At 41.0% G+C, this 14,003-nt stretch overlaps 1 protein-coding gene across 1 annotated transcript in view; it reads left to right on the forward strand.

The window, feature by feature from the left end:
* The window catches only part of KLHL29 (kelch like family member 29), a 387,892-nt gene that overhangs the window by 142,873 nt on the left and 231,016 nt on the right, over window positions 1-14,003 (forward strand). The window contains exon 3 of the mRNA XM_053459279.1: window positions 12,918-13,224. Within this exon, the coding sequence (XP_053315254.1) occupies window positions 12,982-13,224 (243 nt within the window). The 5' untranslated portion in view covers window positions 12,918-12,981. The remainder of the gene's footprint in view (window positions 1-12,917; window positions 13,225-14,003) is intronic.

Below are 14,003 nucleotides of genomic sequence, written 5' to 3' on the forward strand. Positions count from 1 at the left end.
GTTTTATTTCCCGGGCCGCCGCCATCTTACTTGATGGCGAAGATCACCGGCAGCTGCGGCTGTGACCGCTCTCCGGAGCGGTCACAGCCCACCTAAAGGTAAGTGTTTGGTGTCGCTGGATGCCTCCTGATCGAGGCATTCCAGCGACACCATTTAAGTTTAGGAGGCGATCGTTGATCGCCTCCTAAACGCTTTTAAAACGGGCGTCCGCCGCCATACAATGTATGGCGGCTGTTGACGCCCCGGGGAGGGGCCAGACATGGCCCCCGATGCCGATCTCGGCCTTGCTGAATGCCTCGACATCGAGGCATTGCAGCAAGGCCGTTTAAGCGAAGAAAGTGATCGTTGATCACTTTCTAAGCTTATTTAACTTTTTGACGGTTCAGGACCGTCAAAGGTCATTTAGTGACCTTCTTGTCATGACGGTCCTGAACCGGCAAAGGTCGCGAAGGGGTTAACAATGGCTGAACTATTATTATTATTATTATCTTTTATTTATATAGCTCCAACAATTTACGCAGCGCTTCATACAATGCATAAATTCAAGGGGTGAACTAGTAAGCTAAGGACCCTGGTGCAAGAAAGCATATAGCAACCCCCCCATTTTTGTGTTATCTTTCCATACCCTACAGAACTCACCAAATTGCCTACATTTTTGTCAGGAGGGGGCAGCATTACCTGGTGGTCCAGGTAGTGCCGGCAATCGGTGAAGATGCCTCTGTTGTGACAGAAGCGCGGGTGTGATGGAGATGCTATAATCACCCTCACTAGACCCCTTGAGGGGTGTAGGCCCTGGTGCCTTGACACGGCGACATCCCCTATTATTCCGTCCCTGCTCTTTAACGCACATGGCGGGTCTTCCCGTACATTTTGTAATGGGCTGTTTATATTTTGCTGGATCTAAGAACGTTTCGAGACATGGCGTTAAGCAAAGCACACATCGACCCATTCAGTAATTGTCCTTTTTCTTAAAAGGACAATTTTTGTAAAAGAATGATTTTATTTCTAAGGCTACATCAGTAATTCCTGGGAACAGAGACACCAAAATAACTTCCGAATCCTAACAGGAATCATTAATTAACTTTTATTTCCTTCTACTGTCATAGCGCATTCCACATTCTGTTAAATACACGCGAATGGAAACATACAAAGGAACACGCTATAGGAAATGTCTGGCGCATTATGTGAAGGGGATCATTGAGTGGGTTCTTTTTTATTTCTTTTGTCTCAAAGTAGGATCTGAGTCTTTGTAGCATCAGCATTACATGTCTGCCATTATCTCGACTTCTTTCTACCGTAAAATGTCAAGGGATTTAGCGGCGTAGAACGCCCATGCTGTGCATAAAAGGTGTCTGAAAATACTTTAAATTCAAAGTAATTCCAAATGTCCTTAGCAGAAATAACGGCACAGATTAATCCTTCTAACATCACTGCATGAACGCACTTGAAAGAATTTAAATTTTAAATTTCCTTTTTTATTTTTTTGTAACACGGATATTTAAAAAGTGAGTCTACCTTCCCCCCCATCATCACGTAACTTTTTATAGAACTATTATTAATAGATAATTTAATCGTTTTATTATGGATATAGAATGATGAATGGATTATACTGTTCTGAGAAAGTAGTCGGTCTAAAGATATACCTTTATTCTCTTAAATGTAAAGTGGGATCATTTGATGTGTTCTTTGTCCGATGACTATAGTGTAGCTGCGGCTCCAGTCCCGATTTACCAGGGGCAGATTTTTTTTTTAGCAAAGAATATTCAGGGATATAACAGGCAAAAAAAATAAAAAAAATCAGATTGCTATTTCTCAGCCAAGAAGGGATGTTTTGGGGGCATAATTGGAAATCTCTTCAATGAGGGTTTTTAGCAGTAGGGTTAACCTTGATGGGCATGTGGCTTTTTTCAAGCTTAACACGGTTACCCACTCTGGTGGGCCGCAGCTCAATGGGTCGGTTGGGTAGATCAAAGATCTCCCTTGTAAGCAGCCCTCATATACTGGAGCTTTGAAGGTCGTGCTAAAGTTGGTTAAGGTAGACTAGTCATGTGACTACTAGTCATGTGACTACTCATTAATGTGACTACTAATCATTGTTTGTAAAGGTGCAGGTACAATTAACAAAGGACGACTCTAACCCTATTCCCCTCTTTAGAGGTTTCTCCCGCTCTGCATGTCTCCCTGTCTACATTCTAACCTTTTTAACCACAAAATGTGGATGCGAGTTCATTTTTTGCCTACAAAGCCTTTTCATTTTTGTTATTCCAGATATCAGAGATCTTGGTTCCTTCCTATACACCCCATCCTGGTCATCTTCCCAAATTGCTCCAGATTAACAACAATGTATATTACCTATATATAAATTTACTCATATAATAATAAAAGTATCTGGGAACCAATCAGTGGTAGGCTTTGTGAATCACTTGATTCAAACAGTTTTAATTATAAGTAGTAGGGTTTTCTTTTGGCAGAGAATGTAGAAACAGAGGGCAATAAGTACCATATTCTCATGCCAAACAAGAAACATTTTGTTCAAAATTAATGTTTGCTCACTGATACGGAAAAAAAAAAATCGCTGTAATTAACCGCATTCTAGATACATGAGCTTCTTCTCTATAAATGAGTGCGAAAGCTTCACATTCTTTATCTACTATTCATGTGAATGCCTGTTTAAGTGGCTAAGCTTGACAAAAATGCTAAATATAAAGGACTCCCGTACAAGACTCACACAAATGTTACAGATGAAAATTGCTGCACAGGCTACGTGTGATTAACACCAACTATAGCACTTTACATATATATATATATATATATATATACATATATATATACATACAGTATAATACAGTATGCATGTATATATATTTATATCTAGTGATCGTTCCAAAACGTGGATGTTTTGCTTTCTATCTACCGTATTGGCTCGGATATAGGCTGCACCCGAATATAGGCCGCACTCTAAAAGTTTGGTGCTTTTTTAAAGAAAAAGTTTTGTAATAGATATGCTGCCACTCTGCCCCCCCCCCGAGATATGCTGCCACTCTGCCCCCCGAGATATGCTGCCACTCTGTCCTCCCCCCCTCTACATATGCTGCCACTCTGTCCCCCCCCTCGAGATATGCCGGCACTCAGCGGAAGTGCCGGCACCGGAAGTTGTATACGCGTATTGCGTAGATGTCTCCACCGCCGGGGAGTCTGCTCTGGTAAGTCTTGGGGGCAGAGGTAAAATGCATCGTGCGGACGTTCACTGGGACTCCCCTCGTGGGAATTCCCGGCAAGGGAGATTGTTAAAGCTCATCGTGCAGACGTGCCGGCAGCGGAGGTTGTTTACGCGTGCATCGCTACAGCCGGTGAACATCTGCGCGATGCGCTTAGACAACCTCCCGTGCCGGCACCCCCCTCCCCCTTGGAAAGTGCCGGCAGGGGAGGCTGTCTGAGTGTATTGGTATCCTAACCCTGCTACCTGCCCGGCGCCTGCATGTCCCGGGCATCGGGCGCTAGACCCCGAATATAGGCCGCACCCCCACTTTAAAGACTTAAAGTGGGGGGAAAAAGTGCGGCCTATATTCGGGCAAATACGGTATATGTTTAGTGTCCATCCCAGGGATGCGTGTTAATATACAATATGAGGGCAGTCATGTCCCGGCCAGGCACCCAGTGTATGCTGTATCCATTCAGGTCTCTGGCGTCTCTGTTTAGATCCAAGTCTTATGCTCGCATCCTTAGCTCCTTCTCTGACCCTTTATTTTTTATGGATTTATCCTGTATTGTGCATTTCTTGGTCTTTTTAGTCTAGTTACTAACTACCTGTACATGTTCTTGATTATGTCACCAGGAATTGGAGATCTGATTGGGCACTATTAATACTGGGCGGTGCGATCCACACCTTGTGTTGTGTTTACATGGGTAGCCATGGCGATGCAGTTCTTGGCGCTCTATCATGGCCTCCCCCTGTATAGCGGCACCTGCCCTGGGGCAGTGTTTTTGCTCATACTCTAATGCTGAATGGATGTTATCATTTTGTGTCTTATTCTTCATTATTATTGAGGGTGACGAGTGTTACGTTGTGTCTCACCCCCTGGTTTGTGTACAGGGGTTGTCATGGTGATAGCGGTAGGGCTGCATACAGGAAGCAGCACCCCACTGCCTTGCCGGACTGGCAAAATCCAGCTAAAAAAAGAGTATAGGGAGTTATGCGTAAATATGATTTTGGTTCAAAGATTGAAATGTGGTTTTATCACCATAGAAACTAAGGGCATTGTCTGATCATCAGGAGTGTTCTATTGGTTGCTATGGCAATAAGTCAAGTTTTCAAATCACCCCCATAGAGGTTGTTATGAAGCTTCACTGTCATTAGGCGACTTGGACTAGTTATCTATCACACGGGGCAAATGCCTCATGGGCTGGTGCCCAACAGCACCACCTACCGGCCATTCCAGCGGCAGATCGGGGCCTGCGGTGTGAGGCCTCCACTTGGATACATTACACAGTCTGTGCATATCCAGCTGGCGGCTGCTGGCCTTAAAGTGGCAGGATCACTTTTTATCTCGCGTTCACTTCAATATGCCTCGCGTTACACAAATCAGGGCAGATAAAATAGATTACGTCTAGTAGGGATTTGGCTTTTGTAATAAGCCTGCAGGAGGATGCTTAATTACGATATAAACCTTATATTTATTTACAATCCAGTAATTACCGGCTAATGTCGTCCTTGTCCTTCTCTGTATCAGCGTTCAGCTTGCGCGACTGGACCAGCTCTGCAATTGATTTTTTCTTTTACCCCTTCTGATAAGAGACGCACCTTGAAAAGAGATGGATTCTGGCTTTATACTCGCATAAGATAATCATTTCAGCTCTCGCTGCAGGCAGTCACAATAAGTCCCGGGGATGTCTAATGCATTCTGTTATAGACTCCCAACAATATAAGACATTGACGGTTCTTTCTTTTAGGCACTTTTGAAATCGTCCTCCTGTAGCTGTTAAAAATAACATGAACTATATTTTGGATGAAAAATCATTAGGGAGCCTTTTAGAACAGCGTGACCAGAGAATCATTGGTTCAGGAAAAAAATGCCTGAAAATGATATATTTTCTGATAGAATATAAAAAATTACCGCAATCCTCCTTTCCCGTTTACAGTTTGCACGGAGCTGGAGTGTAACGTCAGACCAAAGAATTATTTTCTATAGTTTATTCCTTTATTATTACTTCCATCAGCCAATCAGTGGGGCCAAAACAGGGCCGCAAAGTGAGCTTTGCATTGAGGCTCTAGAGCTGCAGCTTCCCCTAAAGGAAGTGTTTTTGTTTTTTCACAAGTGTACTTTAATTTGCGCTCTTCGTTGGTGAGGCTGCATGCGATAATGGACTGTCAATTTAAATAGTGTGATAAAGAATGTCGTGTTTCTTTGTGCGACGTTCATTTTACTTTGCCTGGAAGTCACAATTGCGTATGTCGTTATATGGAATCATCCGCTCACAAATCCCAATGTGTTGATAGCTTGTCTCTAGTTTGTTTAAAATGTCATTGTTTTTGGAGATAATGCGGTTTGCGAGCTTACTTACGGAAGCTGAGACATGTGTCTAAACGTGTTAGGAAAACCAGGAGCCCAATCTTTACTAAGGCGGTGTGTGGCAGATGGAGTATTACATCTCTTTTTTTGGAGGAGATAGTCTGGATCTTTGGAGAGATATCTCGGACCTTTGGATCCCAGGAGAAGGGTTTTTGGTCACATCCCTGTGACCTTGGTTATAGATGCCTGCGAAGATTAGACCGGCTGAGTGGTTCTTGTCTCACTTAAGTTTATGGTTCTGAGTAGCCTCAATATACAAGGAGCTTAAAGAACGTAAACATGGCTCATTCTTAAGAGATGTCTCTCGGGATCAAGGGGTTATTAACTGCAACATCATCTCTTCCTTAACGTAGATCTTAAGCATTTCTATACCTTCTTTCCATCCATTTTCTGGGACAAGCTTAACACTCGACTCTTTGACCACGCTATTCGTTTTAGCAAGGCGGTTTCCCTGGAATAAGATCTTCATATGGTATAAATAGAAATTAAAACAGGGAGATATTTGTTGAAGGAGTCCTGTAACTTGGGTTGTCTTACTTATGCAACTGAGTTAAACTTTGTTTAATGCTTAAAGGATAAAGCTTAGAAGATAAAGAATAATGCTCTATATTGCATTGAGTTAACAGCCATAATACCAAGATCAATATATTTTCGCTCTTAGCCTTTTCCCTATAGTAATCCTTTTTAAAGCCAGCTCTGTACAGCCCGGTACGGATTAATCGCCTTGTTAGTGTATAATGGGAACAGGGTAATGTGTTCTAACTTTACCATACATTCTCGAATGCTACATCAGTTTTAATAATTGGATATATGAGTTTGGCTCCCTTGAAGGCTCCACTAAGTTCATCCGGCACAGGACTTCCCGTTATGAGCCAAGTTCCAATATTGGAAGTCCTCACAAGCTTCCATACAAACATGCGCAAACAATCAGATGGAAGGAGGCATTTTATCCAATCTGGCTCCTACTCTTCCCATGAGTCAGGCATGGTGGCCACATTGGTTCACCCAGCTATCGTAGAAGTATTACTTGGCATGGTAGGCAAAATGGTTCAAACTTGCATAACCAGTTCCGAACTTTTTATTCACCCCTTCCTGCATCCGCTTAAGGTGACTAAACCGTTCGTCTTTCTCCAAAGTGAAAAAGAAACTAAAAAATCATGAATAATCCTTCAGGTTCTACAAAAGGCCGCTACAGTAGTAGTTAGCATGGCTACTCGCTGACACGTGTCACTGATACGGACACGAGGTGGATTTGTGAAACATATTAGTCACACAAAATCTATAAACATTATGAATATTTTTAATGAATACATTGAATGATAAAATGTAGGGCTTGGGAAGGTAAAATGTACACTTAACATAAAATAACATTTAACTGCAAATCGGTCTATGGCTTCAGGCCTCAGGGACGGCATGGAACAAAATCTCAAATTTAAGACCCGCGAACGAACCTTCTGCAGATGACTCGGGGAGGACTTTATAGCCGGTTTCCTCCAATATTAAATATTATGCCATATCAAGATTTAAGTGAAAGGCAAAAGTATGCTGAGTGATTATACGGGTGAAAGAACACAACAAATTGATTTTTACCATATGTTCCTAAGAGCGAACATTACTTAAAAAAAATAGAAATGTGGGGTTTTTTGTACACTGGTTATACTGGCTGTTTTAACCCCATATAATCCAATAATGCTGTTTTCATTTTCTATAAATGTTTATACTTGATAAGTAACTATAATATTATTATAACGTTATTATGAGATTGTGTCAGGCGGGATAACTCTGTATTGGGCTATTAGGTCCCAGAGGCGCCGTTTAGTCGATATGCCAGTTGGGGAGGTCAGATATCAACATACCAGGCAACACTCTTGGTTTGGCCCGTATGGATCTGGGGGCTGATTGACGGGCGGGGGTGGGGGGCACATCTTTACTCTCAGGAAGAGAGTAACCTGGTTAGACCCCCTGATTTTGGCTCAATTCCTTCTCAGGTCACACAAGCTAAAGGTCCTCTGTAAGACACGTTTTCTCCTCATATACTGCAATTTTTTCTTTGTTTTTAATTTCCTTGACCATTTATGTGACCCCCCCTCCAAATCTCATAAATCTTTATTTTTAGCTATATCCTACCCCCAATGCCACCTCATTTACCTTTTTATTGTATTCAAAGTACAGGTTTTACAATCACGTTCTCCCCCTTTCTGACAGTTTTAAAAACTTTAATATTTATGGAATAATTAATAACAGAGATTAAAGAGCTAATAACAATCCGGAACATTACCGGTTGTAAAAAAAATGAAACCAAATATATAGAGTATCCGCCGGTAGATTCCCCCCCCTAAAAACACAGTTATAACAGAGAAGTAAATAAATATTGTAAAATGTAAAGAAAGATTATTAAATCAGGATATTTTAGCGCTTCCCACTCGGGAACTCCGGTGTGATAAATCTGGTAGATATATGTTTGCTATGGCATATTTACATGCAGTATTTATAGCGTAGTTATATTTTCTTAGATTCGAAAGAGAAACAGTGTGGAAATATCTTATCTTGTTCTTACTTATTCCCTTCTGTTTTATATATATATATATATATATATATATATATATATATATATTTATTTTTTTAAACTGACACCTGAATAAAAAAAATTAAAGAAAATTAAAATAATTTAAAGAAAATAAAAACATTTGCAATACATTAATAGTCTTTTGTGTTTAGAACATATTTCCCAACATGCACCTGACCTTCCTAATTGGCTTTATTTAACGTTCTCTTTTGTTCACATTATAATAGACTATATAACACGTTATGTAATGCAAAATATTGCTTTAAAAAATGTAAATATATAAATAGAAAATTAACCTAAACCCCACATGACATTTTATATTGTCATGGAAACAGTGGGCTTTAAGCCCAACTGTGACGGCAAGGAATTATGGGAAGGTGGTGGTGCGTGATCCTCTGCGCGTGGATGTGTTTGGTCCTAAGTAGCTAAAAAGTCTACACAAAAGGGCCATGGCATCCACACAATAATGGCACTTAGGGGCCAATTGAAGCCAACAAAAAGTTCTGTGAAGTAGTTCTGAAATATGTTACCCCCAAACCAGGGCCAGGTTAGCCTTGGGGGGGGGGCAATTGCCTCCTGGGTTGGTCAAGATTCTTCAAACAGGGCTGGTCTGATTTGGGCCAGTCTACTATGGGAGGCAAGTGTGCAACAGAGCCATAGGGACCCCACAGTAGTAGGTCACAAGATAAGTCTGTGTAAGTGTGTGAGTGAGAGGACAACAGGTTCTAACACTTCACTAAGTCAGACTTAACCTCTCTATTAAGGCCAACCCCCGAAGAGCTTCTCCTACAAGAAGAACTAGGCTGGTATTGCCTGACGCATAGTTCAATTACTAAGATTTATTGATCATTACCTCATTTAGTGAACTATGGAGGCCAGCTCAGGCTATCTTTAAGGAAAAGTTCCAGGGTTGGCCCTCCATAGCGCACAATGAAATCGAGGAGCTAACACTGGGAATTTCCGGTGAACTCTATTATAAATCCCCATTTTGTTCTTCTGTGGCCAATATTGTTGATCCTACTCCAGACTAGGACACAAATATGTTGAGGCCTTAAATAGATAAAAACCTGATTTAACAGAGCATGCCTTGGTGGGTGTGATGTATTTATTCAGAGAGAAGGTAGTGGTTAAGTGAAATAGCCTTTCAGCAGAAGCGTCAGGTCTATATAGTGATGAGATAGGCTTGACGCCTTCCTGAAAATAAGACAATCCCAAGGGTCGAATAAGGTTTGAGGTTCAACAACAGGTAGAAATACGGGCAAACTTGGTGGGCCAAGTGCCTAGTTTTATTTATTAACCTTTTCATTTCCAATTCCTTGTAATTCAACAACGTAAAAAAACTAGTGAAAAAAAAAAATGTGTCAAAAAATCCCCATGCCTATATTTATATTTCAATACAGATATTGGATTTGTTTCCAAAGGGAAATAATTTATCATTAAAATGCCTTTGCATTTGAAGTTGAATAGTGTTCCAATTTCATTATACAACCTGTTCGCACCAGTACAGGGAGCCATGAAAAACCTCTCCTTTATGAATTTGCAGTATTTTCCACATAAATAGTTATGGGTCTGTAGGCACTTTAAGTAAAATTGTATTTTTATTGCTCTCATAACCACAGTCAGAACGTTTGTATCAAATACAGTCTGTCATTGTCTTCATGGTTCCGAGGGCAGCCATAACGAGAATGATTTAACCCTCTCAGCAACTGAGCAACTTAAATCTTTAGTATTTATTAATGCTCCTTGGGTCCTGAACTATGGGACATACCCGATAATATAGTAAAATTATGTTGTTGAACAGAACTACACATCCCGTGATTATCTGCTGTCATGTTTGATAAATTCTTACTCATATTTCCTGTATTGGTACCTTAAGTAAATTAAATTGATGGATAGGCATTTTTTAAATTATGTTTACAAGTACTTTTGTTTTAAGTATTAGAGGACATAACATAATAGAGAATACGGTGTATATACATATATTATATATATATATATATATATATATATATATATATATATAATTGTGCAGAAGCATTACCATTACCTTTCAATGGAACTAAGGATCCCGAACCCCAGACTATTATCCTTCCTCCATCAAACTTTACAGTTGGCACTTTGCGTTCTGGTAGGTACGTTCTCCTGGCATCCACCAAACCCAGATTCATCCATCAGACCTCCATATAGTGAAGCGTGATTCATCACTACAGAGAACGCGATTCTACTGCTTCAGAGCCCAGCGGCGGTGGCCTTACACCACTCCAGCCGACACCAGGGGTGGCACCAACATTATGGACATTTACTGTCCGTGGTGGACAATTTAATGATGTTCTATAAACCTTCACAAGGGACACTGGTACCCTTCTACTGAAACTTGGCCTATTCCTGGCTTGGTGATCTTTTGCTTGTGGTCAGCTGCTTGGCCATGGAAGCCCATTTCATGAAGTTGCCGAAGCACAGCGCTTGTGATTGTGTTGCTTTCAGAGGAATTTTCCAGAGGGTGGGCGAGTTTTATGGCTTTCAACACTCGGCAGCCCAGCTCTCTGAGTGTTCGATGGCTACCACTTTATGAATTGTTGTTACTCCTAGACTCCTCCACTTCACTGGCTATAGGCATGTCTGGTCTAGTATACATACCTGGGAACTTCCAAGAGTAGGTGACCCAGAGCTCTCCCTCTTCTGACGGCAGACAAGGCAGGACCAGCACACAAAAAGTGTATTATCATTATATGGGTTGGAAGGAGAGGTGGGCAGGCAGTGGGCATAGCTAAATTGCACTCTCCTATCTTGGAGAAAGAGGAGACTGACTCGGAGACCCGGGGATGCCGTGCTTCGCTCTGAGACTCCATGCTGAACCAGGAGAGGTCCCAATTATACTAGTATGACTACAGTTGGGCCAGTCATTTGTCTAATCTATAAAGGTAGATGCTGTCTAACGATGCTTGATTAAGAAAGACACATTCTGAAACTCGCAATAAGTCCGAATTAGATTGTCGTGTGTACACCTTTAAGTATATATTCATAAATGTGCAGACATTTGTTAAATCCACAGGTATTGGTCCACCAAGTTAAGCTATAATTAATTGTCTATATATTAATGCACGTGTCTAAGTTAAAATGGCTCCTTCATGCAAATTAAAACTGGAGTCCATTATGTCTTTCAGCTAAACCATTTTATTGCATATAAAATGTAGTTTAAAAGGGTCTTTTGTGTTCACTGGAAACTATTGTCTTCCTCTCCTGTCATTTGGAAGCCAAACTGATTCTTGCCTGATAAAAAAAATATGAAAAATACAAAAATCTTTAAAATCTAACCCTTTTAAATGTTTTATTACATCATAACCATACCCTACAAGCGAGAGATAATAATGGGCATTGAACCTGCATGTTTCCAGATGACTTTTTAGAATTTCATACAATGGATCACATTATCTCCCCATTATATCTGCTTGTAGAAACATTTTCGGAGTTTGGATTTTTTTTTTTATGGCCTTTATGATGACGGCAAATATGACAATAGTCAAAGGCCAAGCGGCGGCTGTCTGTAGTGAAGAATGCATTTAAATCTGCCACTCATCATAAGCGAGACATTTTTCTATAAATGATAAGCTTCTATTTTTTTTTTTACTTTTTTATTAATTTTACATCCCATTGTCCCATCCAAGGTTGGAAGCAAAATGAACTTATTGTCATTCGGTTGCTCTAGTGGTCTACTGGCAGACCCGGACTGGCCATCTGGCACACCCAGACTGGCCATCTGGCACACCCGGACTGGCCATCTGGCACACCCGGACTGGCCATCTGGCACACCCGGACTGGCCACCTGGCACACTGGGCAAATGCCCCATACTCAGCTGATCCAGCATCAGATTGGGTCCTGCAACGTGTGGCCAGAGGTTGGATATGCAAGGCCGCATGGAAACATGGGCAGACTAGATAAGACGGATTATCTATAGGACAAAGTTCCTATTTTTTTGATAGTACCTGAACGTAGGGCAGTTCTTCAGCCAGTGTGGCCCTCGGTGAGCAGGCTTTATTCTTGGATCTTCATGAATTATTTTATTCTAGACCTTGATCCGGTACAAGAAAGGTCTTGTTTTAGATAGACCAAGTTCGAATACAAAGCATTAAATACTAAGTAATCCAAATTAAATATAGACATAACTCAATCTTCTTTTATTAGATGAAGAACATTATAATAAATGAAATAAAACAAGCCCGGAATCACAGCTAATGCCGAATAAATCTCTGTTGACATTGACCAAGTATCAGCTTGGATGTGTAACGACCATCTAAATTTGATAACAGATGATGTTATTTCATGAAGGAATAGCATTTTATTAGGTTGGTGATTATAATGGATGCAGGGATTTTATTTACCGAAATTAACTAAGGTTCCATCTTGGGTTTCTTTTGTCTCCGTACGCAGCAATAAATTTAATCTTGAGGTTTACAATTTTTGATAAGAGAGAACAGAACAAAAAAACTGCTGTAGGATTTATTGTTTTCTAAATGAAAACAGCATGAATTGTTTCAAGTTTTTTGTTCTGAACTTTCCTTTTTTTTTTTTTTTTTTTTTTCTAGTGATTGAACTTTTCATTTCAGATAACTACCAGTTTATACGGCGGAGGAAATAAACCTTGTTGTTTTTTTTTTTCTCTCATTCTACGCAGTGGGCCTGCTGAGATTTCATATCAATTATCAAATAGCATTCACCTATAAGTAACATTGCTTGTTTAGCGGGGTTGGCTATTTATAATGTTTCCTTTTTAACGTTTCAGGAACTCTTTTTGTAGGAGAAGATTCCGAGAGAGAACGAAAGCCTCTCAGTATCCCTTCTAGAGGATGTCACGACAGCATAGTCGCTTCGAGAGGGACTTCTGCGGCGGGTGGGAATGGAACCCGGGCAACAATCATGTGAACGCCAGCAACGTCTGCAGTACGGCTAATGGCAACAACAGGCCGGGACTGCTCCCTCTACCAATTGTACCATCACGTCTTCCAACACCAACTACCATGTCTACAACCGTGGGCAGTGATGCGGTAACGAGCATCGAGAACAACCCATCAGCAGCGTCTGCCTCAAAAGTAAGACCATCGGGTTGATTTGAAGCTGTGCCGTGTAAAATGTTTGACAATGTTATGGGTTATTTGGGGTTTATTTTATTGTTATGGATCTAGCAAGAAGGAATGGCCACCTGTTCATTGAAATGCAATTTAGCATCTTTCCGTTGGTTACCCCAAGACGAGTACAGGTGGACCTATTATGGCTCCTGTGCAAAATATCCATTGGGGGATACCTGAGGGACAACTGTAAGAAAGTCAAATGTTTATGAGTGTTAGATGGTCTTGTATTGATATGGTGCTTGTCATGGCTCAGGTTCTACAAACCAAGCAAACATTCTTGGCTTTATCTCAACTAGCCTCCACCATGTTCTCTGTACTTCTTAATCTCTATATTGTATAAATCCCTGGTTGTAGGCCATACTTAGGCTAGCCGGTGGATTAATAAAATTCCTTACCAGTGCCGACCAAAAAGTAAAAATGTGTTTCCATGGAAGCTACCTAGAATGCCAGACAATTAGTCCCCTTTCTGGGGTAAATCCCATGGAATAGATATGCCCACAAAATTCGGAGGAAGCTGCCAGCTCTCTCCTGCTCACGATACGCGACATGCTTCCTGAGTTTTCTTTTTCCAGTCTGGAATTTGTGCCGCATAGAAGTTGCTGCTTTCTGCATCTCTGGGAACGCGGAAAAGTTTTGTCGAGACCCTACAGCATCCCCAGCATATTTTTAGTGACTGTGTGCAAGATGGTGGCCTTGCATACTGTGTTTCTGCTAAGCGCTGGAGTGATGTATTTGGGGTG

The sequence above is a fragment of the Spea bombifrons genome, chromosome 3, assembly GCF_027358695.1.
Source record: "Spea bombifrons isolate aSpeBom1 chromosome 3, aSpeBom1.2.pri, whole genome shotgun sequence".
Lineage (NCBI taxonomy): Eukaryota > Metazoa > Chordata > Amphibia > Anura > Pelobatidae > Spea > Spea bombifrons.